The following is a 24,068-nucleotide window of genomic DNA, read 5'->3' on the forward strand; positions in this document are numbered from 1 at the left end:
TAATATTGTCTGTATTAAAAAAGACAATGGAGGTAAAAGTCTTCAGCTATTTTTCAATTACCAAATGACAACATCTGTGTATGACCCATGGTGGTGGGTCTTCAGATATCAGGGTTACTCACTGAACCCTGACTATGCACCTTAGGGAAGTGAGAAGGAAGGGCTTTACTGTAGCTGTGACCCAGCTTCTTCTGACCTTGTAAAGGAGCACCTAGGCTCTGGGTGTAGCTCTGTAGAGTTCAGTTAGAGAACTGAACTACATCAGTCTCATGTTGTTTACATGACCTTTAACCCAGATATGTGTTTACATATTACCTTGTTTCAAAATGGTCTTTAGAAGATCTAGAACAAAATACTTTGGGTTAAAAGTCATGTGTCTTGACAATTGAGATGTAAAACTGGACATTAGGTTGTTAAAAAAGGTGGTCTCTGTGACTCTTTTCTATAAAGGGTAGATTAAAAATCAGTTTAAGACATCCATGGAGCAAGTGATTTTATGATTTAGATGAAGGAGGTGGGTTTATAGATTTCATCCACAAACAAAATAACAGTGTTTAACCTTTGTTGAGAATACAGGCTATAAAAGTGTTTTTTTTTCTTTCTATACAAAGCACATGTTTTATATAAGCCCAAAGAGGAAGAGATAGATGTAGTGAATATCTACAAATTTAGGGGTATTACTTTTGTACCCTTGAACAAACATATACTGTACCTAAAGAGAATGTATCGAGTACGTGCTTAACATCCTGAAGAGTACTATCATTAATATGCAGATGCTGGTTTCTGTAATTCATAAGCATGAGAACAAAGCTAAATGCAAAATATGCTTAAACCATTGACTAACTTCTTACAGACATTAGTTATTTCCTTATGGGGCTATACAAGAAAGCAAAACTCCCCAAATTATTGACTTTCTAGAATGATAGTTATAGGTTACCAAGATGGTGCTTTCAAAGGACAGAAACAGCAAGACCCGGATTTTAGCCCAGCTCTTTGCACTGCGTAGCATCAATCTATCACTTAACCTTTCTGAGGCTAAGTAAATTGAGGTAATACATACCTTATGGGTTTGTTACATGTGATCTTACATATTGCATATTTTCAATACATGGTGACTGTTAGGCTAACAAGTGGAGTTGATTATCAAAGGCATTAGATGGGACCATATGAAATTTTGTAGATAAAAAGTGGCCAAATTTCAGACCTCATTGTACAATGTTCCCCTCCTAGGAACCTCAAGAGCACTGTTGCAGTGAGCAAAGTATGGATGGCAAGGTCAGATTCCTTTGTGAGTTTTCAGTTAATAGTCATGGGATGACCTTTTTATCAGTGACTAGTTTATAATACACTGAAATAACATCCACAACCATGGAGTTCAGGTATCTTAGACTATCCCATTCCTCACTTCCAATGCAGACAAATATTTACATTTTAGTAAAGTTAGCATATTAAACTCATTGCATTTGAATGGTTACTTGTCCATTCCATGCTCCTAAGAGTCACAAGTGCACAGGAAGGATGGACACAAACATACTGCTTCACCTGCCCTTTCTAATAATACCAATAACATAGGCAAATCTATCTAGACTTTTGATGATCCATATACTTTCCTAAAAGCTTGATTTCAAGGTATTTTCTATATTGTTGATTTCCCTCTCAGTCACTCTTCTTTGCACTTGAGGCAGGCGTTTTCGGAAATTTCCACTCAGCATGATGTAGAGGAAAGGATTAATGCTGCTGCTGGCATAGCTGAAACAGATGGAGAGATAATAGCCTACATGGAAGGCCAGTGTGGGCTGCTCCATCTGTAAATTCACCAGTTGTATCACATGGTAGGGGGCAGCACTCAGGATAAAGACTGCCACCAACACCAGCACCATCTTTGTCAGCTTCATCACTCTCTCTTTTGGAACACTGGAGTTGTAACTACAAAGGAAACATTAGGATAGACAGAATATAAACAACCATAGAAATTGTGGGCAATGATTTCTTAGAACTTTTATCAACAGAGATGTAATGCAGTTACCATGTGCTCCTGGATATGTTGTGATGAGAAGAACAGATTTTGCCCCAAAACACAGATCTACAGTCTAACTGTGATACAATATCAGACAAATCCAGATTGGGAAGATTCTATGAGATACTTGACCAGTACTCCTTAATACCCTTGAGGTCATGAAAAATAAGGAAAAATTAGGAAACTGTCATAGACCAGAGGAGACTGGGGAGATATGACAACCAAATGCAATATGGTATTCTGCATTGACTCCTAGACCAGAAAAAGGACTTTAATGGAAAAACTGGAAAAATCCAATAAGGGATAGAGTTTAGTTAGTAGTAATGTCCTAATGCAATATTCTTTGCTCTGACAAATGCATCATAGTAAGGTAGAATATTAATGGAGAAATGAAGTGAGGCATATATGGGAACTCTTGCTACTGTTTATGCCACTTTTCTATTAATTTAAAATGATTCCAAAATAAAAAATATTTCAAAATTCCCAAGTTTTATCATGTTATATTATATTTAGGCATTTAATAGAAATGTTCCAGGGACATAGTTGAAGCAGATGAATAAGCCTGGGGAATAATATAAAAAAAGCACAGCAACTGAAAGTTGTTGTAAGGTAATGATTCCTCTGTAGTTTATCATAGTAGGCACCATCATTCCTCTAACTTCTTCCGTTTTGAGGGATAACTGGACAGTATGAGTTATGCTCTTTGCATTTCTGATAAAAGTGCTGTGCATTGACCATCAATGAAAGCTTCTCAGGGGACAACTCAGGGAGAGTGCCTTACAGTTCAGTGTGACCAAAACTCTGGCAGATGCCTGGTTTGACCCAACTTAAGCCCAAGGCAGCCTCATACTGATCCATTAACAACACAGAAATAAAACCTAGCCCACAGCAGGCAAAGAGAGTCATTACTGATGACTGGACTAAAAGGAAATGCAGTTCAGCTGTAATAGTAAGGGGCATGCAACACGTATGAGAGAGACCCCTGAAGTGTCAGGTTCTGGTGAACAGAGAACATTGCACTGCAGGGCACTAAAGGACCTCTTCTTTATAAGGCCACTGCTTTCAAGAGCAGAAGATGTAGTTGATATTCCTAACACATAGAAACAGACAAAAAGTTAGATAAGATGAGAATCAGAGGAATGGGCCTCAAAGGAAAGAACAGGACAAAGGCACAGAAAGAGAGCCAAATGAAATGGAGATAAGCAAAATGCCTGTTAGGGAATGTTAGGGAATTTAAAGTAATGGTCATAAAGATACTCAGTGGACTGGAGAAATTACTGAGAGTAAAAATACACTAGAGAAAATTAATAGTAGATTAGAGGTATGTGTGCTGGCAAAGTGAGCATAAAATAGTATAATAGAGGAAACAGAAGAATGGATCAGTGACCTAGAAGATGGAATAATGGAAAGCAATCAAGCTGAACAGGAGAGAAAAGAAAAAATTAAAAAATGAGAATAGATTAAGGGAACTCAGCAATACAATCAAGCATAATAATATTTGCATCATAAGGATTCCAGAAAGAGAAGAGAGAGAAAAGGGGGCAGAAAATTTATTTGAAGAAATAATAGCTGAAAACTTTCCTAATTGGAGGAAGGAAAAAGACCCCTAGATCTAGGAGGCACAGAGAGTTCCCAATAATACCAACCTAAGGAGATCCGTAGCAAGACACATAATAGAGTGACAAGAAACAGTGATAAAGAATTTTAAAAGCAGCAAGAGAAAAGAAAGCATTTACAAATAAGGGAAACTCCATAAGGCTTTCAATTGATTTTGCAGGCAATAAGGGAGTGGCATGATATTTTCAAAGTGCTGAAAGAAAAAAAACCCTGCAACCAAGAATGCTCTATTCAGCAAGGCTATCATTCAGAATAGAAGGAGAGATAAAGAGTTCCCCAGACAAGTAAAAGTTAAAGAAATTCATCACCTCTAAACCAACCTCAGAAGAAATATTAAAGGGAATTCTTTAAGTGAAGAGGAAAGACCATAAGCAGGAGTAAGAAAAGCAGAAAGCACGAAAGCAGCAAAAATAGGTACATCTATAAAAATCAGCCTAGGGATTCATAAGATAAAAGGATGTAAAGTATAATACCATATACCTAAGATATTGAGAGGAGGGAAGTAAAAATTTAGTGCTTTTAGATCTAGGGTTCAAACTTAAGAGACCACAGACTAGTATATGCATAAAATGTCATATATAACCTAATTATAACCACAAATCAAAAACCAGTAATAGATTGGCACAATATAAAGAGAAAGGAATCCAGGTATATCACCAAAGAAAGCAATCAAACCATGAGAGAAGAGGGTAAGAGAGAGAGAAAAAAAAAAAAGAACTACAAAAACAACCATAAAATAATTTTAAAAATGACAATGTATACCTATCAATAATTAATTTTAATGTAAATGGACTAAATGCTCCAATCAAAGATAGGGTGACAGAATGGATAAACATGTAAGACCCATCTATTTGTTGCATACCAGAGACTCATTTCATTCCTAAAGACACATGCAGTTTGAAAGTGAAGGGATAGAAAACATTCATCATGCAAATGGAGGTTAAAAAAAAAAAAAGCTGGGGTAGCATTACTTATATTGGACAAAATAGACTTAAAAAAAAAAAGACTGTACAAGAGACAAAGGATAGATACTACATAGTCATAAAGGGAACAATCCAACAAGAACATATAATAATTGTAAATATTTATGGAAACAATATGGAACACCCAAATACATAAAGCAGCTATAAACAAAAATGAACTAATATACTAATAGTAGGAGATTTTAATACTCCACTTGTATCAATGGATAGATCAGATAGAAAATCAACAGGGAAATGGTGGCTTTGAATGCCACATTGGACCAGATAGATCCACGAGATATATTCACAACATTTCATTTGAAGAGTGGAATACACTTTCTTTCAAGTGCACATGGAACATTCTCCAAAATAGATCACATGTTGGGCCACAAAACAAGTCTTAACAAATTAAAGAAGATCAAAGTCGTATCATATATGTTTTTCTGACCATATGCTATGAAACTAGAAATCAACCACAAGAAAAAAATCTGGAAAGAACACAAATATGTAGACATTTAATAACATGCTACTAAATGATAAATGGGTCAATCAAGAAATCAAAGAGGAAATTTAAAAATGGACACAAATGAAAATGATAACAAAATGGTCCCAAATCCTTGGGATGCACCAAAAGCTGTTCTATGAGGGAAGTTTATAACAATACAGGCATACCTCAAAAAGCAAGAAAAATCTCAAATAAACATCCTACTCTTATATATAAAAGAGCTAGAACAAGAACAAACAAAACCCCAAATCAGTAGAAGGAAATAAATAGTAAATAATATAGCAGAACAAATGAAACAGAAACAAACAAACAAACAAACCCGTAATAGAACAGATCAATGAAACCAAGAAATGGTTCTGTGAGGAGATAAACAAAATTGATAAAACATTAGCTAAACTCATTTAAAAAAAAAAGGGGGCTCAAATAAAATCAGAAAGAGAAAAAAAAAACAACCAACATTACAGAAATGGAAAAGATAATAAGAAAATATTATGAAAAATTATATACCAACAAATTAGACAACCTGAAAGAAATGAATAAATTCCAAGGAACATATAATTTCCCAAAACTTAATCAGGAAGAAACAGAAAATTTGAAATGGACTGATTATCAGCAATGAATTAGTATCAAAAAACTCCCAGCGAACAAACATCCAGATCAGAGGGCTTCACAGGTGAATTGTGCCAAACATTTAAAGAAGAGTTAATACCTGTTCTCAACCTATTCCAAAAATAGAAGAGGAAGGAAAGCTTACTGATTCATTGTTTGAGGTCAGCATGACCCTGATACCAAAACCAGATAGAGACACTACAAAAAAAGAACTATAGGTCAATATCTATGATGAACACAGATGCAAAAATCTTCAACAAAATATTAGCAAACTGAATCCAACAATACATTAAAATCATTCACCACAATTAAGCAGGATTATCCCTGGGATGTGCAAAAATAAACCCGCAATTATATATATAGTCAATTAATCTTTGGCAAAAGAGGCAAGAATGTGCTATGGGAAAAAGACATTCTCTTCAACAAATGGTGTTGGGAAACTGGACAACTACATGCAAAAGAATGAAACTGGGCCACTTTATCACACCATGAATAAAAATAAACTCAAAATGGATTAAGGACCTAAATGTGAGATCTGACACCACAAAAGTCCCAGAAGAGAGCACAGGCAGTAATTTCTCTAACATCAGCCATGGCAAGATTTTTCTATCTAGGTCTTCTGAGGCAAGGGAAACAAAAGCAAAAATAAACTATTGGGACTATATCAAAATAAAAAGCTTCTTCACATCAAAAGAAATTATCAACAAAACAAAAGGACCACCTACTAAATGAGAGAAGGTATTTGCAATGACATACCATAATAGAATTACCATATGATCCAGTAATGTACCACTGGGTAATTACCCCCAAAATACAAAAACACTAATTTGAAAAAGATTCATGTAACTCTGTGTTTATTGCAGCATTATTTATAATAGCCAAGATATGGAAGCAACTACAGTGTCCATCAATAAACATAGATAAAGAATGTGTGATATACATATAATGGAATATTACTTAGCCATAAAAAAGAATAAAATTTTGTCATTTGCAACAACATGGGTTGAGCTAGAGAGTATAATGCTGAAGGAACTAAGTTAGCCAGAGAAAGACAAATACCATATGATTTCACTCATACATAGAAGAAACTAAACAAATGAAAAGCAAAAAAAAAAAGAGTGAGAGAGACAAAAAATAGACTAAAACTAGAAAAGAAACTGGTTGGCAGAGGGATGTGGGTGGAGGGAAGGTTAAAATACGTGAAGGGGATTAAGAGGGGATTAATTAAGAGGAAGTTATGTGTGGGAAATCTAGTGATATTGTCTGTCCAAAATAAATACAGTAGTCCAGTCTAAGGACAAATTTTAATAATATTTTTAAAACCCAACATGTTATATATTCACTGACTCACTTGAACAACTTGGTATAGATAATCTCAAGTAGAAAATAATTTTTTAAAAAGATTTGTTTGTTTATTTTTAGAGAAAGAGAGAGCACGTGTGCATGGGAGGGAGGGGCAGAGGGAGAGGGATGGAGAGAGAATACTTAGCAGACCGTCCCCAAACCCCTACCGCTCAGTGAGCATGGAGCCCAGGCAGGGCTCTATCTCAGGACCCTGAGACCATGAGCTGAGCCAAAGTCAAGAGTCAGATGCTTAATGGACTGAGCCACCCAGGGCCCCCTAGAAAATTATTTAGATTTATTCATAGGGTTTTATAGACAAATATCTTTAACGTTTCTTCCCAAGTCTATTGTCTTTGGCTTTACTAATTAATCTTATCCTAAGTATTCACATGTTAATGAGACCCCTATCCTCCAAATTAAAAATTTAAAACATAGAAGTTAGAAAGTTATACATGGCATCTAAGATATTCACATATGTACACAACTCTGCAAAGTGTACAAATAAAACATTTAAATAACGTTGATGACAAACATAAAGATACTCTTTAAATAGCATCTTGAGTTCTGTTTTACATTTTTATGAAACCATTACATCAGTGATTGCAACATTTATCACTGAGAAATCCTCAAATAGCTGCTTCAGAACTTGTCCTGTTTTCAGAAATCGCTCATGTAGACATTAATGCCCATACGTCTAAATGTATGTTTCAAGTGATTGTTGTTTAAATTTCAGTTGTAGATATCTTAGGATCTCTGAATTGTTCTTTCAACAAGTAAAGCAAAATAGGGTAAACACTTACCATCTGGCATCCTTATTCTGTTGATACATCTCCCAAGTATAGCATAAAATTAAAATATAGCACACCAAAATCAAAGGCAAAGGAAAAAAAAAAGTTGTTATCGTCAAATAAAGTGTATACCTGTAAAATGAGAGAGAGAAAGAGAGAAGACATAACTGTCATATTCCCAATGCCAGGAACTTTTATAGTTTATGAGGCATGATTCTCTAATTTTTGGGGGCTTAAGATAAAAGTCCTTGGGGAAAAGTTAAGGATTTTTGTTGCTTTTACATAGAAAAAAATAAAATAAGATAAAAACATAGAGGGGGGGTAAACCATAAGAGACTCTTAACTATAGAGAACAAACAGGTTCACTGGAGGGGAGGGGGTGGGGGAGATGGGGTAACTGGGGGATGGGCATTAAGGAGGGCGCTTGATGGAATGAGCACTGGGTGTTATTATGCAAATGATGAATCATTAAATTCTAGTCCTGAAACTAATATTACATTATATGTTAGCTAAGTTGAATTTAAAATCTTGAAAGAAAAAAAAAAAAGCTCTTTCTTTCCATTGTCTTCTAGCAAAAGTGCTTATCTCTTTTCTGGCCAAGCCCCAGGCTACAGAGTATGAACAGGAGAGAATATGTATTACCATGATCTTTTAGTGTTGTTAACAAGAATAATGAACAGCACGTAGCATTTATTATAGAGTAGGCACGGATATGAGTACTTTACATACTTTAAACCATTGAATCTCGGCAACCCCATGAGTACAATTGCCATTAGTATTCTGTTACTGAGGAACAAACTAAGGCACAGTGGTGTGAAGTGGCTTGCCCAAGGTTATCCAGCTAGTTAGTAACGAGCATCTGGGTAGGATGAACACAGACAGTTGAGCTGCACAACCCATGCTTGTAATCAAGGCTCCAGATGGCCTCTCAAAGGGCCTATTGTGAAATAAGCCAGTCTTTTTCTCCATGCTCCCTCAGGGGAAATTTTCAGGTAGGCCAACTCCATTTCTGTACAGATGCCAGGTGTCCTTTCTGGGAAGAAGCATGGCATTGTGGAAGCAGGCAGCCCACGTTGGGTGGGTGTGGACAGGGTGACAGGGAGAGAAACCACCTGGGACCCGAGGGACTCTGAAAGCCGCACAGTGGTTCCAGTCTCAGTTCCCCATAAGAACTTAACTCTAGGAGGATCAACAGAGGCTAGAATTTCAGAATATCCTTTATGATAACCAACCAAAAATAACAGAAGCAGGTTCTGGTACAAAACTGTGAATCATTGTTACTTCTTTGGCAAAGGCTGAAGTCATACAGTCATCTCAGGTTGAGCTCCTCTTTTTTAGATATGTTGGGGTCCATATTAATGTATCAGCCACTGGTGATTAAATATCATTTCCCTTTAGATTGGTAGACGGCTTTTACCTGTAAGTGCAGCCAGTGCTGGTGGGGGAAATAATGAATAAACAATAAATCCTACTGATGTTGCAGTCCTCTGCAGATTTTCATTACTGGATTTGCAGCCTTGCAAGGGCCTCTACCACCATCTCTCTCAGGCTATAACTACATGATGCAAAAATCACTCATCTATTCAACAAGTGGTGTATGGGAAAAAGGAATCCTCCAGAATGACTTGAGATAATATATGCAAAAAGCACCTAACAGAATACGTGGCACTTAGTAGGCCACCAGAAAATTTTAGTTATAGACTCCAAAGCTGTGTTCAAAATTTCAAATAAAATTTTTCATTTAATTTTTCTTTTCAAATTAAAATGTGAGAAGTCCCTGTGTTGGCTGCTATGTTAGCTGCTGAGTGCTGCTGTAACAAATTTCCACAAGCCGGATGGCTTGAAATAACAGAAATTTATTGTGTCCATTATGGTGACCAAAGTCTGAAACTAAGGTGTTGGCAGGGCTGGCTCCTTTTGGAAGCTCTGAGGGAGAATCGGTTCCATGCTTTTCCCCTCGCCTTTGATAGTTTTGGGCAGACCTTGGTGTTATTTCACCTGTAGCTGCATCACCCCAGTTTCTGCCTCAGTATCCACAAGCTTTCTCCTCTGTGAGTCTCTTCAAATCTCACTTCTCAGGAGGACACAAATCCCTGGATTTGGGCCTGGCTCTAATCCAGCATGACTTCATTTAATTTAATGATATCTGCAAAGACCCTATTTCTAAATAAGGTCACATTCACAGGTCCTGAGAATTAGGACTTGAGTATATCTTTTTGGGAGGAACACCATTCAACCAAACTCCAGTGGCATTCCGATAAGGTCTGAGTCTTAGTAACTCCTAGACCCTTTTGGAAATTTTGCCTCTGCCTTGATTTTTGTGTTTCTGTTGTACCTGGTTGCCATGGACCTTTAAAATCCATATTTAAATATATTTTTGTCCACTGAAGCTACATAATTAAATTCCAAATCTTTTTCTAAAGGTTACCCTCCCCTTAAAATCAAACTACCAACCTGATTACGGAAAGCAGAAAAGTAAGCGGGGAGACTGCCCCTTGGAGGGTCCCCAAGGACACTCTGCATGACTGCTCACACGTTGACAAGGAGGATGAAGCACTCCACAACTTAATTCAACTCTATTTTTCTTAAGTTTTAACAACCTACCGGAGTACATCGTCGGGGGATGTTAAATCAAAAGCACAACTCTCCACGCCATCTTTAAATTTGATGACCTTCGAGTAGACCCAGACAGGCAACGCCAGAATGAAGGAAGCTGCCCAAAGTCCCAAATTGATGCGGATGGTCTTGTATCTCGTTCTCCAACTTGTAAGTCGAAATGGTTGGACCAGAGCCAAGTACCTGCAAAGCCCGTTAAGAAGGGTTTAGGAACAATCAATAAAAGCACTGAGCTCCAAGGATGAAAGGTTCATGACAAGAGTAAATTATTAGTATTATTATCCTCCCTGAAGCACACCTCTATCAGGGTAGAAGAAAGTTATATTTTTTAAGAGCTGGCTGGTACCTGTAGAGAAAACAACTCCTGACCCCGCAAGTCTGAATAAACCACTCACTGAAATAGCTGTCGTTTCCACGAACACACTGATAATGGTGAAATTTAGCCCTGTGCAAACTTTCTCTCTACAAAGGTGCTTCCCATGCAGGCTAGGCTCTGGAAAACTTTGTCTCTGAGTGGGGGTTTCCTCCAGGAGGGAGAGGCCCCTTTTACTGACGCGGAGGCAGGAAGGAGGCAAGTGCTCTGGCTGGTAGGAGAATCTGTTGGCGGGATGAGGCTCTGGCCCACTGGGACAGACATTTTGCCCAGATGGCTTTCCAGTAGGGGCCCCAGGCTCCTGGAGGTTCAGTTCACAGAAATCACAGTTAGGATACACAAACGTGACTAGTGCAGACAATGCAAATGCCTCAAGGAACTTAGGCTGGAGCCCAGAGAGGGGATGTGGGCTAATTTCGTAGGGAAAGGGGTTTTCTTTCTTCTCTCTTTTTTTTGCATTTCTGATTCAGAAAAGAAGGATAATCATGAATTAAACGTGAAGTCCTGACATACCATATATATTTGGTTCTCTAGGAAATCCAAGAAGAATTTTTCAGACCCAACTGAAAACTAAAGAGGCTAGACCCAGAAGGAAGAGTGTTTGTGAACGTGCACTTCTGCTGGAGGTGCTGGTGTTGGAAGGCAGTAATTGTAGACATTACATTAATGTAAAATATGTTTTGATGGTCATTTAATGTTTGTAGAGCTACTTAAGGAAGATTTATAAAAATAAAAAAAAATTCTTTCCCCCTGTTCTTTCAATTTTGCATAAAAGGCAGGACTTTCTAAGGGATACTTAGTTAAGGGACCCTTTGGCATGAAGGGAGACTCTTGTGGCCCATGGTACCTTAGCCACTCCTCCTTCTGCACACGGTACCTTCATTACCTGTGGCTAAGGAAAGAAGTACTCCTCCCCCCATCCCCTTGCTGGGGAAGGGAATGAAGCAGTGATTGTACAGATGCCCAGCCATCATTCTGTCTGGGATTAAAGGGTGATGGAGTCACTGCATCAATAGATTAGGGAATCTTCTCTGATTGTATCCTCACCCCAACACCTTCCTTCCTCCAGCTGAAAACCCCTCCCTGGTTTTCCATTGCCTTTCAGATAAAATTCAGAATTCTTACCATTGCTTGCAAAGACTTTCTTCACCTGGTACTGCCTGTCCCTCAGGCTGTAGCTTGTGTCAGTCGCTCCCTGGCCTGCCTTCAAGCTCTCTTCCCTTTCAGGGCCAGGTGCATGCTGTCCTACCTGCCTGGCTCCCTCTGATTGCTCTGGCTCTTCCTTTGAGTCTCTATGTAACAGTCTGTGTCTCAGAGAAGCCTAACCACTCACTCTATACAAGGGCCCATGACTATATATGCAGATTGTAGGGGAACTCTCCTTTCCCTTCCTAGTACCTATCATTGTGTGGAAATACAGATTCACCTATGTGACTCTTCACTTAATGTCTGTCTACATCTCAGGAGTGGAAGCCCCATGAAGGAAGAAACCTTGACTGTTAGTTTAATGCTGCTGTATCTCCTATATCCAGCATAGGTCCTGGCCTATAGTCATACTCAAATATTTGCTGAATGAGTGAATAAATGAATAGGGGATTTGGCTTCTGCTTACTGCCTTTTGAAGTTCTAGAGAATTTATTTACAAAAGTAGTCTAGGCAGCTTTCTTTTGGAGGTATATGTTTTTAATATTTTGGATGTTTACAGAACTTTTTTGGTATTGATTTGGAGGTAGGCACCCACTTTTGAAACACTACACATACATGTAGATATTACTTACCAGAGAAAGACGGATGAAAATGATCAGAAACACTTGAAACTTGGGCTCTATTGAATTCACAATTAAAACGACTTAATGTATAACCCATAAGGCTTGCTGATGGCACTGACATGGTTATGGCCTTGCAAAGAGAAGTACATTTCTTTTTACAAAATTGCAGATATTTTGAAGTTTTATGCATGTAGTACAGTTGGAACTCGAAGAAATGCTGAAGAGGAAAATGTTCAGTTTTATAGAAACTTCATTTTTCTCTGGTCATATAATCCAGTGAGGGCAGAGAGAAGGATAAGGGTCTTAGCGTCTTAATTCTGAAGTAAAATTTTAGCATAGTGTGTCCACTAGATTTAAAAAGAAATGAAATTCAGGTGTATAAGACACACATGCGCATGTACACATTCACTCACCGTAAAAGAACCTGTGAGCCTTAGGAAATGTGTACAGCTAGTCTGTTCCAAAGCGGACAATGTCCGTTTTCTTTATTTGTGTAAGAGGTTTACAGAAGAGGTACTATTTCCTTTCTTTAAGGAAAAAACCAATACTCTCCTGCTTTCAGGGTTTAGGGTTTCAAGAAATTTTATTATCTCTGAGAATGGCATTACAGTTGGTAAGACTTGTACTTAAGTTTCTTACTGTGGGCCTGCCCTGTGCAGAGCCCTCTCCCTGTGTTGGGATGCTGGCAGGCTCTCCAGCCTTTACTCAAGACACTTTCAGCCTTGGCTGGCATCAGCTGAACTAACCAGACCTACCCAGTACATTGATTTTAAAAATGCAGTGTTAATTATAAATTGAGAAGCACACTCTATATTTTGAGAATTCTTTTACAGGAAAGCATCAGGTTATAAAAAGTACATTGAACATCACCATCATTATTCATGTCTGAATAATAATGACTCAGTGAATGATTTCTTTCAACCTTGCTATTCCTTTGTTAATTCATTTGAAAAATTGCTCATCACTTCTCCACCCCAAGGGCACATGTGGAAGGGTAAAAGAGGCAGAGTTGAGGAAGGAGTCGCAGATGGACCCAGGGAAATTTAACATAGCCCTCAAGACTGAGAGTCATTCATTCATCAATATTTTCTGAGCACCCCTGTGCCAGGCACTGTCACACAGATACTTGGGAAATATTAATGATCAAAGACCCTGCCTTTGTGGAATTTACTTTTGAGGGGCAGGGGAAGCTGAACAATAAACAGTACACATATACATGCACACACAAAATAAATTAAACTATGTGATATATTGGCAACAAGGGAGAAAGATAAAGTAGATCGGGGTGGGGCGGTTAAGTGTGCTGGCTTGGGGTAGAGATGGGAAGATGGATGGAGATTTTATGTGGGTTGTTCTCTGAGACAATTCCCGTTATGCATAATACTGTGTCTTTAGGGCTTGTTTCTATTTGGAGAAAGCTGCTAAGACCTAGTCTGGAGGTCCTAGCTTCTGAATGATGCAGGAACATCCTAGTTTGCCTGCTTCCTACAGAGGCCAGTTAAGGAGGTAATTACTAGCAACCTGACCTCTCTAGAGACAGCTTGGTCCTGGACTGGGCTCCACCACTCACTGGCTTCACAAGTACCCACCATCACTATCGTCTCCTTTAATAACATTAGTTTACATTGTTGGTGAATATGGTTGTGGTACATTCCAGGTCACAGTCAAATGCACTTCTAATTATGTAAAATGGTAGCATTTGCATTAACCAGTCATAACAAGGGGTATAAAAATTGTAAAGTATTATCTTCCTGGTACTGGAACATCTCTTTATAGCTATTCAGGAGCCCAGATCTATTCCCCATATTCCTTCAAGCTGCTAGGTGATCACAGGAGTCTGTGAGATATTGAACATACCAGCGAGATATTGAACATACCAGAAAGAGCCCTGAGCAGAGTGAGGAGACCTACTTTAGTTCTCAACTCTGCCACTGACTTGCCAAGTGCCTTCAGAAAAGCCCCTCACTTCTTGGGACCTCAGCTTCCTTATTGCAAGAACGATGCACTCATTCTGGCTTCCAACCTTTCATGATTTCCAGATATTTCTTTTTAATCTTGTAGTGAATTATAAATAAAACTAAAGTTAAAAAGAATGATTTTCAAAAAGGAGATTTTATTGTCTTAAGTTTTCCATTAAAAAATATATTTCTATGAAAGTTGGAAAGAAGATTTTTAAGTCCTCCAGTGAAACTAGCAAAGGAAGAGGAACTTGGCTGTTACAAACCAGCACCAATGTTGCTTAAGTTGGGATGACAGTGGGAAATAACAGGCACTTCTGAATTATGTTAAGCTATTTCAAAGTTTCTTTACTTACCTGTCCACACTCATCACAGTCATGATGGCGCTACAGGCAAACTGGTTGCAGGTATCCAGCGACGTGATAATGGTGCAGAGGGGCCCCCCAAATACCCACTCTCCTCCCCGGGCCCATTGATGAATAAGAAAAGGCATTCCAATGATGTGAACCAGATCAGCTACAGCCAGGTTGCATATATAAATGTCAGGAATGGTTTTTTTCCTGGACCTGAAAGAAAAGCATGGAAACTGAGAATTGATATTGACAGTATGCACCTTCTTCAATTTATGCCACCTGTTGCAAATTGTTAATTGTCAAAATGAATTTTAAAAAGAAGTTAAAGGAACACCTACCCAAATGCACATACAAATGCTTACTCTTGTGCATATTTAAACATTCCGAACTGTATATCTAATAACTAACTTTGGTAGCTTAAAAATATGGCCACAAAGTCTCTGATACTGCTTTTGAAAGTTGGAACCTAGTTCCGTCACTTTGAGGGTGGTTGGGCTTAGTAAACCACTTTTCACACATGGAATTTGGTGGAAATGACAATGTGTGACATAGAACATAAAGGCATTATAGGGTTCCTCCTTGCTCTCCTTTGGATCACTTTCTCTGGGGTAGCCAGCCGCCATCTTGGGAAGATACTCAAACAACTCTTTGGGGACGTCCACATGGAGAGGTCCACATGCTGTCAACAGCCAGCACCAGTCTTCCTGGTGTGTGAGTGAGCTACTTTGGAAGTAGATGCTCCTGTTGCCTTGGAGAGGAGTGTAATTGCAGCTTGGTGAGAGACTCCAAGCAGGAACCCCCCAGTTAAGTTGTTTCTGGATTCTCACCCCTTGAAATGGTGTGAGATAATAAATGTTTATTGTTTTAAGCCACTAAGTTTTGGAGGTAGTTTCTACATAGCAATAAATTATACCAACTTGAAGCTTACTCCAGAGAAAGCCTAAGTCCTTGCTTATGCCTATCACCAAAGATAGCAGAACAGTGAAAACAAATGGTTTCCATCGTATAATGCATTTTTTTTTCCCCCACTGAAGTGGAAGTCTATCCTAACAGGTCATTGCTAAAGAAATTTTAGCCTTTACTTAGAAATATCCTAAGAAACTTTAACCCACTAGCAAAGACTATAAATTAAGATGTCAAAATCCAGACAATGTAGAGAAGAAATCTGAAAAGGGTAAACTGGTAGAGACAGGGAGGATGATCTCATGGCTTCTGCTGAGGGGAGTGATTTCAATGCTACCTAGATATGGTACTCTTCTTCATAGGCAGAAGAATTTCCCAAGAGCAGAAATTTAAATTAAAAATTTACTTGGTCCCTATGTTCAAGGAGTTGGGACATACAACAATAAACAGGTAACATCTTTATCTGGGAGATGCTATTCCTTAATTCAACAAATATTTTATTGAATACCAATTATAGGTCAAGCATAATATTGTGCTCTGGGGCAGCAAAGCTAAATAATCTATAAACCAGAGCATCAAAGAGTTTGTACTGTAGATACATCTAGATACACGATCCCGCAGGGCGATGAGAGAAAGCTAGAGCAAGCACAGGGAGCACACAAAACAGGCCTCTGTCCCTCCCTTGGGGACAGTGAAAGCAGTTTTCTTGGCAGAAGTGGCATCTGAACTGAGGACAAATAAGACTTTAAGAGCACATAAAAAATTAGCCTTAAGGTTATGTTATGTCACAGTTGCTAGTTCAGGGCTTTGCTCCTCGCTTGGAGGCTAGTGTGTGTCTTTATTATTCATTGGCTGAAAATTCTACAGCCCGTGAATTTTACTTCTAAGCCAGTGAATCCTCCTGTGAGATTAGTCAGCGAGGTTATTTTACCCAGGCCCTGGCAAGTCCATGTTGTGTGGGAAGTTACTGCCGTTGAGTACTTGACTCAGCAACCACACTCTGGGCGCTGTCGATGCCACTATAAATTATGTTGATTCCTTGTCCCCAGCAGGTGGTGACTCATATCAGAAAGACCCAAACTGAGAAGAGATTTGAGGAAAAGATCTTGTTGTCAACCAGAAGATCAGCCAAGGATTGTCCTTGGTCTCTCATCCTCTCTGTTTTCTCCAGGCCTGTGGCAATGGGAGATGGGCAGGGATGAAGGAGGATAGATAGACCCTAGAGGTCAGGTAGAAAAATTTCCACATTAAAAAACAAAAAACAAAAAACAAAGCAAAAACGCCACAAAAACTCCCATAAATCTTAGCCTATAAGCAGATGTTATTTCCATTTGAATTGGGATATAAACGGTAAGTACTTGCTTAGGGTCTAATTGCAGCAATTAGATTCACGACCCTTGCTCTTCTCCAGACAGGACCCATCATTTACTGATAATGAATTATGGTAATTCCATTGTTGAGGACAGTACAGGCCATTAACTGGCAATTAAAAAAATTAAGTGTTTCTAAATGATATTCTGTATAGAAAAGGAGAATTCTGAAGCAAAAGATGATCTGGGCATAAGATAACAGGGCAACAAAAATAACACATTATGTCTATTACTGTTTCTTTACTCAAAGTGACAGCATAGAAATTAAAACACAAATAAAGAGAAATTGTAAAATCTCTGCCTATATAACTTGCATTCTTTTTTTAGGTCTAATTTATCTCCAGATTTTCCATTGCCAGGCTTCATTAGACTTCTGTCTTTCATGACTCAAACATTTAAAATAAAAAATGTAGACTAGTGTGATCATTTTAGCTAACATGTTTTCCATATGGTTAACATGGCCATATCTAATGTTCACTAATTTGGAGAATGATAAAACAAATTACGGTTTTCCTCATTACCCTGCAATAAATTATATAGTTGTTATAAATCACAGTTTGCAAGGATATTTAATCAAAAGAGAAACATACTGATTCAGTAAAAAATTCCTAATTATGTATATAGCATACATTTATGTAACATCTAAATAATGTATGTCAACATGTGTTTAAAAATATGTTGCAATCAGGGGCCCCTGGGTGGCTCAGTGGGTTAAAGCCTCTGCTTTCAGCTCGGGTCATGATCCCAGGGTCCTGGGATAGAGCCCCACATCGGACTCTCTGCTCAGCAGGGAGCCTGCTTCCCCCTCTCTCTCTGACTGTCTCTCTGTCTACTTGTGATCTCTCTCTCTGTCAAATAAATAAATAATAAAATCTTTAAAAAAATATGTTGCAATCATATATCAATTGGTTACAGTGGTTACCTATTGGGTAATAGTAATAGGACTGATTTTGACTTTAAAATTTTTCTATTAAGGGGCGCCTGGGTGGCTCAGTAGTTTAAAGCCTCTGCCTTCAGCTCAGGTCATGATCCAGGGTCCTGGGATCTAGCCCCGCATCGGGCTCTCTGCTCAGCAGGGAGCCTGCTTCCCCCTCCTTCTCTCTCTGTCAGCCTCTCTGCCTACTTGTGATCTCTGTCTGTCAAATAAATAAATAAAAATCTTAAAAAAAAATTTTTTTTCTGTTAAAACTGTGTTTACATTTTGCAGTCAGAAATGAGAATATATGCTATGGATTAAAGAAAACTGCTGAAACATATAACACCACACACGCAGGAGGCCGTTTTGCTGGTCAGTTTGCTCTCAAATCCATTCCCCACCTTCTCCAGCTGTGTTCCTAGGTGTCCTTGCCAAGCGGTTTTTGGTTGCTTTTGTCCAATAGGAAGCACTACTGGGGGGAAACTGGAAGATGGAGGAGAGGAGAGGCCAGGGCAATTCCTTGTTGTTTCTACTGTTGGCATCTCTGGGCAGTGGCTGCATTCCATCCATGGTTCCACCTTCATCCCGTAGTCCTGGTTCCATGGCCCCAGACCCCATTCTGGCTGTAGCTCCCACTAGGCAGCCCAGACTCCTGAGGTCCGTAAAACCACCTGCCTCTTTTTCTCCATCCAGCTCAGGGCCAGGAGAAGGGAAGTGGTGTTGGGGTGGGAGATGGTGGTAGGACAGAGTAGAAGCTTTCTGCTTTTGTGTATCTCTGGGTTTCCTTACCAGCCCCTGTTAGGTTTTTAACTCTAATTGAATTAAATTCCTATTGTGAACCAACCAACCCCAATGGATTAGTAGTGATTTTTGGAGCACACTGTGCTGGAAAGAATTCTTCGTCTTCACCCAGGCACTACTTACAGGACAAACCTGTGCTCATATTGGAGATGATTGGCATGGATGGGAGAGTTTAGGGTCAAGGGACATATTTGTTAGCCTTGCTCTAGATACATAGTGTAATACAGTTGAAAGAGAACCTGCCTGGGAATTCCATTTTCATTTCTATGCCCTCATAGTGTCCTTGGGCAAAGCATTCAACCCCTTTAGATTCCAGAGTTGTCTTGGTGCACTTGGTGCACCGTCGCAAGGAGGCTCTCTCAACAACTTTCCATTTCAGGTGAAAAGTTCTGCAGTATCTAAAACATAGGGTATGTATGCAGCAAGGGTACGGTCTATCCCAGCAAGAGCTTACGTATGACTGATATGCTGAGAATGGCTGAGGGCTGGGTCAGAGGGAGCCAGTAGTTGTGATTTAAGCTGGCTTGGAGAAAGGAAGAAGTCTTGTTCTAAGTATTTCCCCTCCCCATCTGTCTTAGCAACTGGTCTCCCACCATCAGATTAAAGCATTGACCCTCTTGTAATCTCTGTATAAAATGTAGACACCATTGGGAGGGTTTAAAGTAAGGTGTTTTAGTAATTCATGATTTAGTGTGAATTTGTTGACTTTATAGGGAGTTGAGATTAGGGAATGACGGAACAAGGACTTTTTATTTATCAGGAAGAAGGGCATCCCTTAGAGTCTTTGCCCGCATGAAGCTGTCTGTCAGTAGACAGGTGAATGATGTGTTCAGGAGGTAGGGGTGAGGGACTGATGGAGAAGAACATCCTCCCCTTTGTGGAAGTAGCTTCCCAGGGCCCACTGAGACTGTGGAACATAGTTATGTAATAGGGTTAAGTTCACTAGTCTCTCTCTGAAGAATAAAAGGGAGAAATGATTATATTATAATTGGCCCAATTTCCCTCCTACATTTTCTAATCTAGCTTCCTTTTGACTAGCTGTGAATTTAACGTGTGACAGACTAGTAATGATCTGGCCTCACTACTTTATAGTCACCTTCCTAATGCACAAATTGCTTCTTACTCTTAAAAATAGCCACACAGAACCTCTTATTCTGGAAACTCTGTCTTCCTCAAATCTGTTTTTTTCATACATGTTTCTAGTTTTCCTGTGCAAAGTTATGAGTTAGTTCATTGCTTTCTTCCCAGTATCACTAATGATCTTACTGATTTTAGTTCTATTCATTTTCTGAGATAAATATTCATCATAAATAGGAAAGTCCCTAAATCTTTAAATGTATCTATTTCTCCTTATTTTTAGTGTAGTTTTAGTATTCTAATTAGGCCGCCCATCTGTTAAGAAGGCAACAAGTAAAAGATCACGGCAAGACATGATGAAAATATTAATAACAAATTGCCTTAAAATTTTTGGAGAGCAATTAAAAAAAAAGTGTTAGATTAATTCCAAGCCAAAAAAGAAATTAAAATTAATTTGCTTCCACATGACTTTTAAAAGACGAATACATTTTTGGAGAGCAATTTGCAAAGAAAAATATTAAAGTCCTAGTAATGAAAGTTAAAATTAAGTTGCTTCCAAATGTTTTTTGTGAGACTAAAAGATTCATCTTAAATGCTCCGTTAACATATATCTTCTCGCATATTATCTATGAAATGGTAATGATACAAAGAAAGGACAGATTTTTTTACAGTCATTGCAAATAAATTGGTCAGTATGATGGCACAGGTTTTCTTTTTTCTAGTTAAATGGTTATTTGTTTTATGCTGAGAATCTGTTTCCAGGAATTGCAGTTCAGTATCGACTTTTGGAAGAGTTCATACTCCACATTTCTTCTTTTTTTCCAGCTTTGTCTCCAGATGGGTAGATAGGATCAGACCATTATCTATTGGTGTAATTTGAGGGGAACCAAGAATTTTCTCTGTCCCCATATACCTCTTCAGCAACTTTTCACAGTGTCTGAAATTTAACAGTGAAGAGTCTTTGCATATAAATGTTGCCTGTAAAAAATGCAACCAGTTCTGCAAAGAACTCGATTTCTCCCCAGTGAGGCCAAGAGGTACGCTACATGTATCTCTAGGAGAGGACAGCAAAAATACCAAGAAGTATGAGGGAAAGATGGAAGGAGAAGTGAGCAGGAGCAACAGGCAAATAAGAGAGAGCTAGAAACATTCTCATGTTTCTGACTATTAACCCTCTACTTGGTATTATTTCCTCCTTGAGCCTTCCTGAGAATATCTGATTACCTCTATCTTCCTTCCTGGAACTCATTATTTGAGCCATCTTTTTTTTTTTTTTTTTTCCACTTGCTTGTTCTTAACGTCTTATATTATTTTTAAATTTTATGTGCTTAAATCTTTTTTTTTTTAAAGATTTTTATTTATTTATTTGACACAGAGAGAGAGACAGCAAGAGAGGGAACACAAGCAGGGAGAGTGGGAGAGGGAGAAGCAGACTTCCTGCCAAGCAGGGAGCCTGATGCGGGGCTGGATCCCAGGACCCTGGGATCATGACCTGAGCTGAAGGCAGACGCTTAACAACGGAGCCACCCAGGCACCCCGATTATGTGTTTAAATCTTATCTTTTCCACTAAATGGGAACTTTTTAGAGTCAGATGCTGCCACATTTCTTTGGTATTTTCATAACCCTTGGTGCTGGGCTTGCAATAGGTATTAGTAATACACACTGTGTTGAACTACTTCTAGCACTTAAAAAAAATTAATGTAAAATGCTTGATATTCCAGAAACCAATATTGCACCATATGTTAACTACCTAAAATTAAAAAAAAAATGCTTGATGTTCACAAATGACTTTATAGAATACAATACAAAATGCCTTGAATTCATTGACAGTAAAATTCTCATACATTAAATAAATCTTCAGTAATGGATGGTGTAAAAAATGCCATTCATAATGCTACACTTAACTGCAGAGATAATGACAATAAAAATTTGAAAGTGGGCATGTTGATGAGAAACCACCTGGGGAAAGTGACCAGTTATGAGCTTTCTCAGGGAGGGTGAGTGTCATCTCCATCACCATCACGATGGCTGCTCTTGTTCTTAATTGCTTCTGTGACGATTCTTTTATCCACATGGTAGATACAGCCATCTTTCTAGTTTTGATGATTTTTTAAAAATGATTTTTATTTATTTATTTGAGAAAGCGGGCAGGGAGGAGCAGTGGAAAAAGCAGGCTCCCACTGAGCAGGGAGCCCAATGTGGGGTTCTATTCCAGGACTCTGGGATCATGACCTGAGTGGTAGGCAGATGCTTAACTGACTGAGCTACCCAAGTACCCCAATTTGCTTGCTTTTATTAGTGTGGAGAAAATAGCCTGGGATTTGCAATCATGGGATCTGAGTTCAATTCCAGGACTATCACGTTCTAGCTGTGTGATGCTGGACAAGTTATTCTCTCTCCTAAGTCTCTTTTCCTAAATGGGTATAATAATAGTACTGCTCTTTTGAGGATTAAATGAGATTGCAACTCTGCTTTGTAAGTATAATATGACACACAAAAGACTGTTGTAGTTATGTGTTAATATTCACCTACTAGGAGGTACTCTAAACTGTGTTTTCTTATATAGAAACATGGATGAAATTTTCTTTAATGATTTCTTTAATTATAAGCATGATTAGAGACTAGGGCAATAACATTTAAGATCTTATGTTGATTAAAACAAGTAAAGCGTAAATGTAAAAATTATCAGGATAGCAAAGATATCAAGCAGTGATGGGGCACACTGACTCTGCACACTAACTCTGAACCCATGGGAAACAAGTAAATCTATTATTATTTTCCAGGTTGAGCTTTATGCTGTGGAGAGGTTGAGAGGTTGGAGGGAATTACCTGAGTGAGGTGGGAGATGTGAAACAAAGGCAGGAGGTGTTGGGAGCAGATGGCTCTCAGTTTGGCCTACATGGGGCTGGTCTATACTGAGGGAAACAGCTCACCCTTGGTGACTGCCCGAATCTTTGGGTGATCAAGTGGAGTCTCTCTCTTGCTCAAATGAGTGCAAAATAATCTCTTCAACCAACTGGTGGGGGGGCAGAATTTTTGTTTTTTAAAAAAATAAATATAGAAATTCCATCTTATTGGCTGTATAACCATCTCTGAGCTGTACACAGGATAACTCCTACGGTCGAAAGTTGAAAATAAAATGGTTGTGTTGTAGTTTTACTCCATGCCTGGGCTCCAGCTCTGGAGATTCTGAATTAATTAGTCTAGGATGAAACTGTGTATTAGGATTTTTGAAAGCTCCCCAGGTAATCCTATATGGGGCTAAGATTGAGAATCATGGCTCTAAAAATTCACCAACCCAGCAGGAAGCATTGTTTCTGTCTTTTAATTTTGAGTTTTGCAACTCAGATGTTACTTAATACATGATGCAAATATCTGTAGAACCTTCTTTAATGCTCTTAACCAAATCTTTCCAAAACCGATTTCATTAAGAAAAATCCTATAGAGGGAAAAGGATTCATTTAGTGAGTATGGAATGTGCCTAAATTATGGAAAGCAATAGAAGCTCTTACCTTATTATAGTGAATACAATGAGGACATTGCCAACCAGCCCCATTGAGCAGATAATCCCAATCATAGAAGGGAGGATGATTGTATCCACAATTCTGAGGGTTTGATAAGCAGACTCTTTATTGCAGGATTTGTTCAAAAGTTCAGCAGAGGTGTTCCAACAGGATGAGTGAAGTGAATTCATTGTTTATGAACTTCCAGTGGTTAAAGCTGTGAAAGGATAAGTGATTTATTTAATGAGTTTTTTAAGCAGTTCCACAAACATAACATTTCTTTAACTTAATTGAAAAAAGTATTTATCGGGGCTTTCTTTGTACCAATAACCCACGCAACATAAGATTCCAGGTGAATATGACTGTTCCCTGTCCATAATGGCCTCACAGATTTTCAAAGGGGATATGTAAACAGCAGGTTACAGAACAGTGTACTGTGATAATATGCATATGTTACCACACCTTATTATACATTCTTTGAACACTGCTGATACTTACTCAGTACACACTGGTACTGGTCATCTACAGCTGGTATCTGTTCTTATTTGTCTGTGTGTCTACTAGTGTTGACTAGAACCCCTGCAAC

General features: G+C 38.5%; 1 protein-coding gene across 1 annotated transcript; it reads right to left on the minus strand.

Moving 5' to 3' along the window:
* Nucleotides 1-1,610: 1,610 nt before the first annotated feature.
* MCHR2 (melanin concentrating hormone receptor 2) lies at nucleotides 1,611-23,678 on the minus strand. The gene is made up of 5 exons (XM_032858371.1): nucleotides 23,492-23,678; nucleotides 14,915-15,124; nucleotides 10,447-10,641; nucleotides 7,855-7,974; nucleotides 1,611-1,926 (listed from the first exon to the last, which is right to left on the minus strand). Exons 1-5 carry the CDS (start codon nucleotides 23,671-23,673, stop codon nucleotides 1,611-1,613), a joined length of 1,023 nt encoding a protein of 340 aa, XP_032714262.1. The 5' UTR covers nucleotides 23,674-23,678.
* Nucleotides 23,679-24,068: the final 390 nt, after the last annotated feature.

The sequence above is a fragment of the Lontra canadensis genome, unplaced genomic scaffold (genome assembly GCF_010015895.1).
Source record: "Lontra canadensis isolate GAN:19392208 unplaced genomic scaffold, GSC_riverotter_1.0 scaffold14, whole genome shotgun sequence".
NCBI lineage: Eukaryota > Metazoa > Chordata > Mammalia > Carnivora > Mustelidae > Lontra > Lontra canadensis.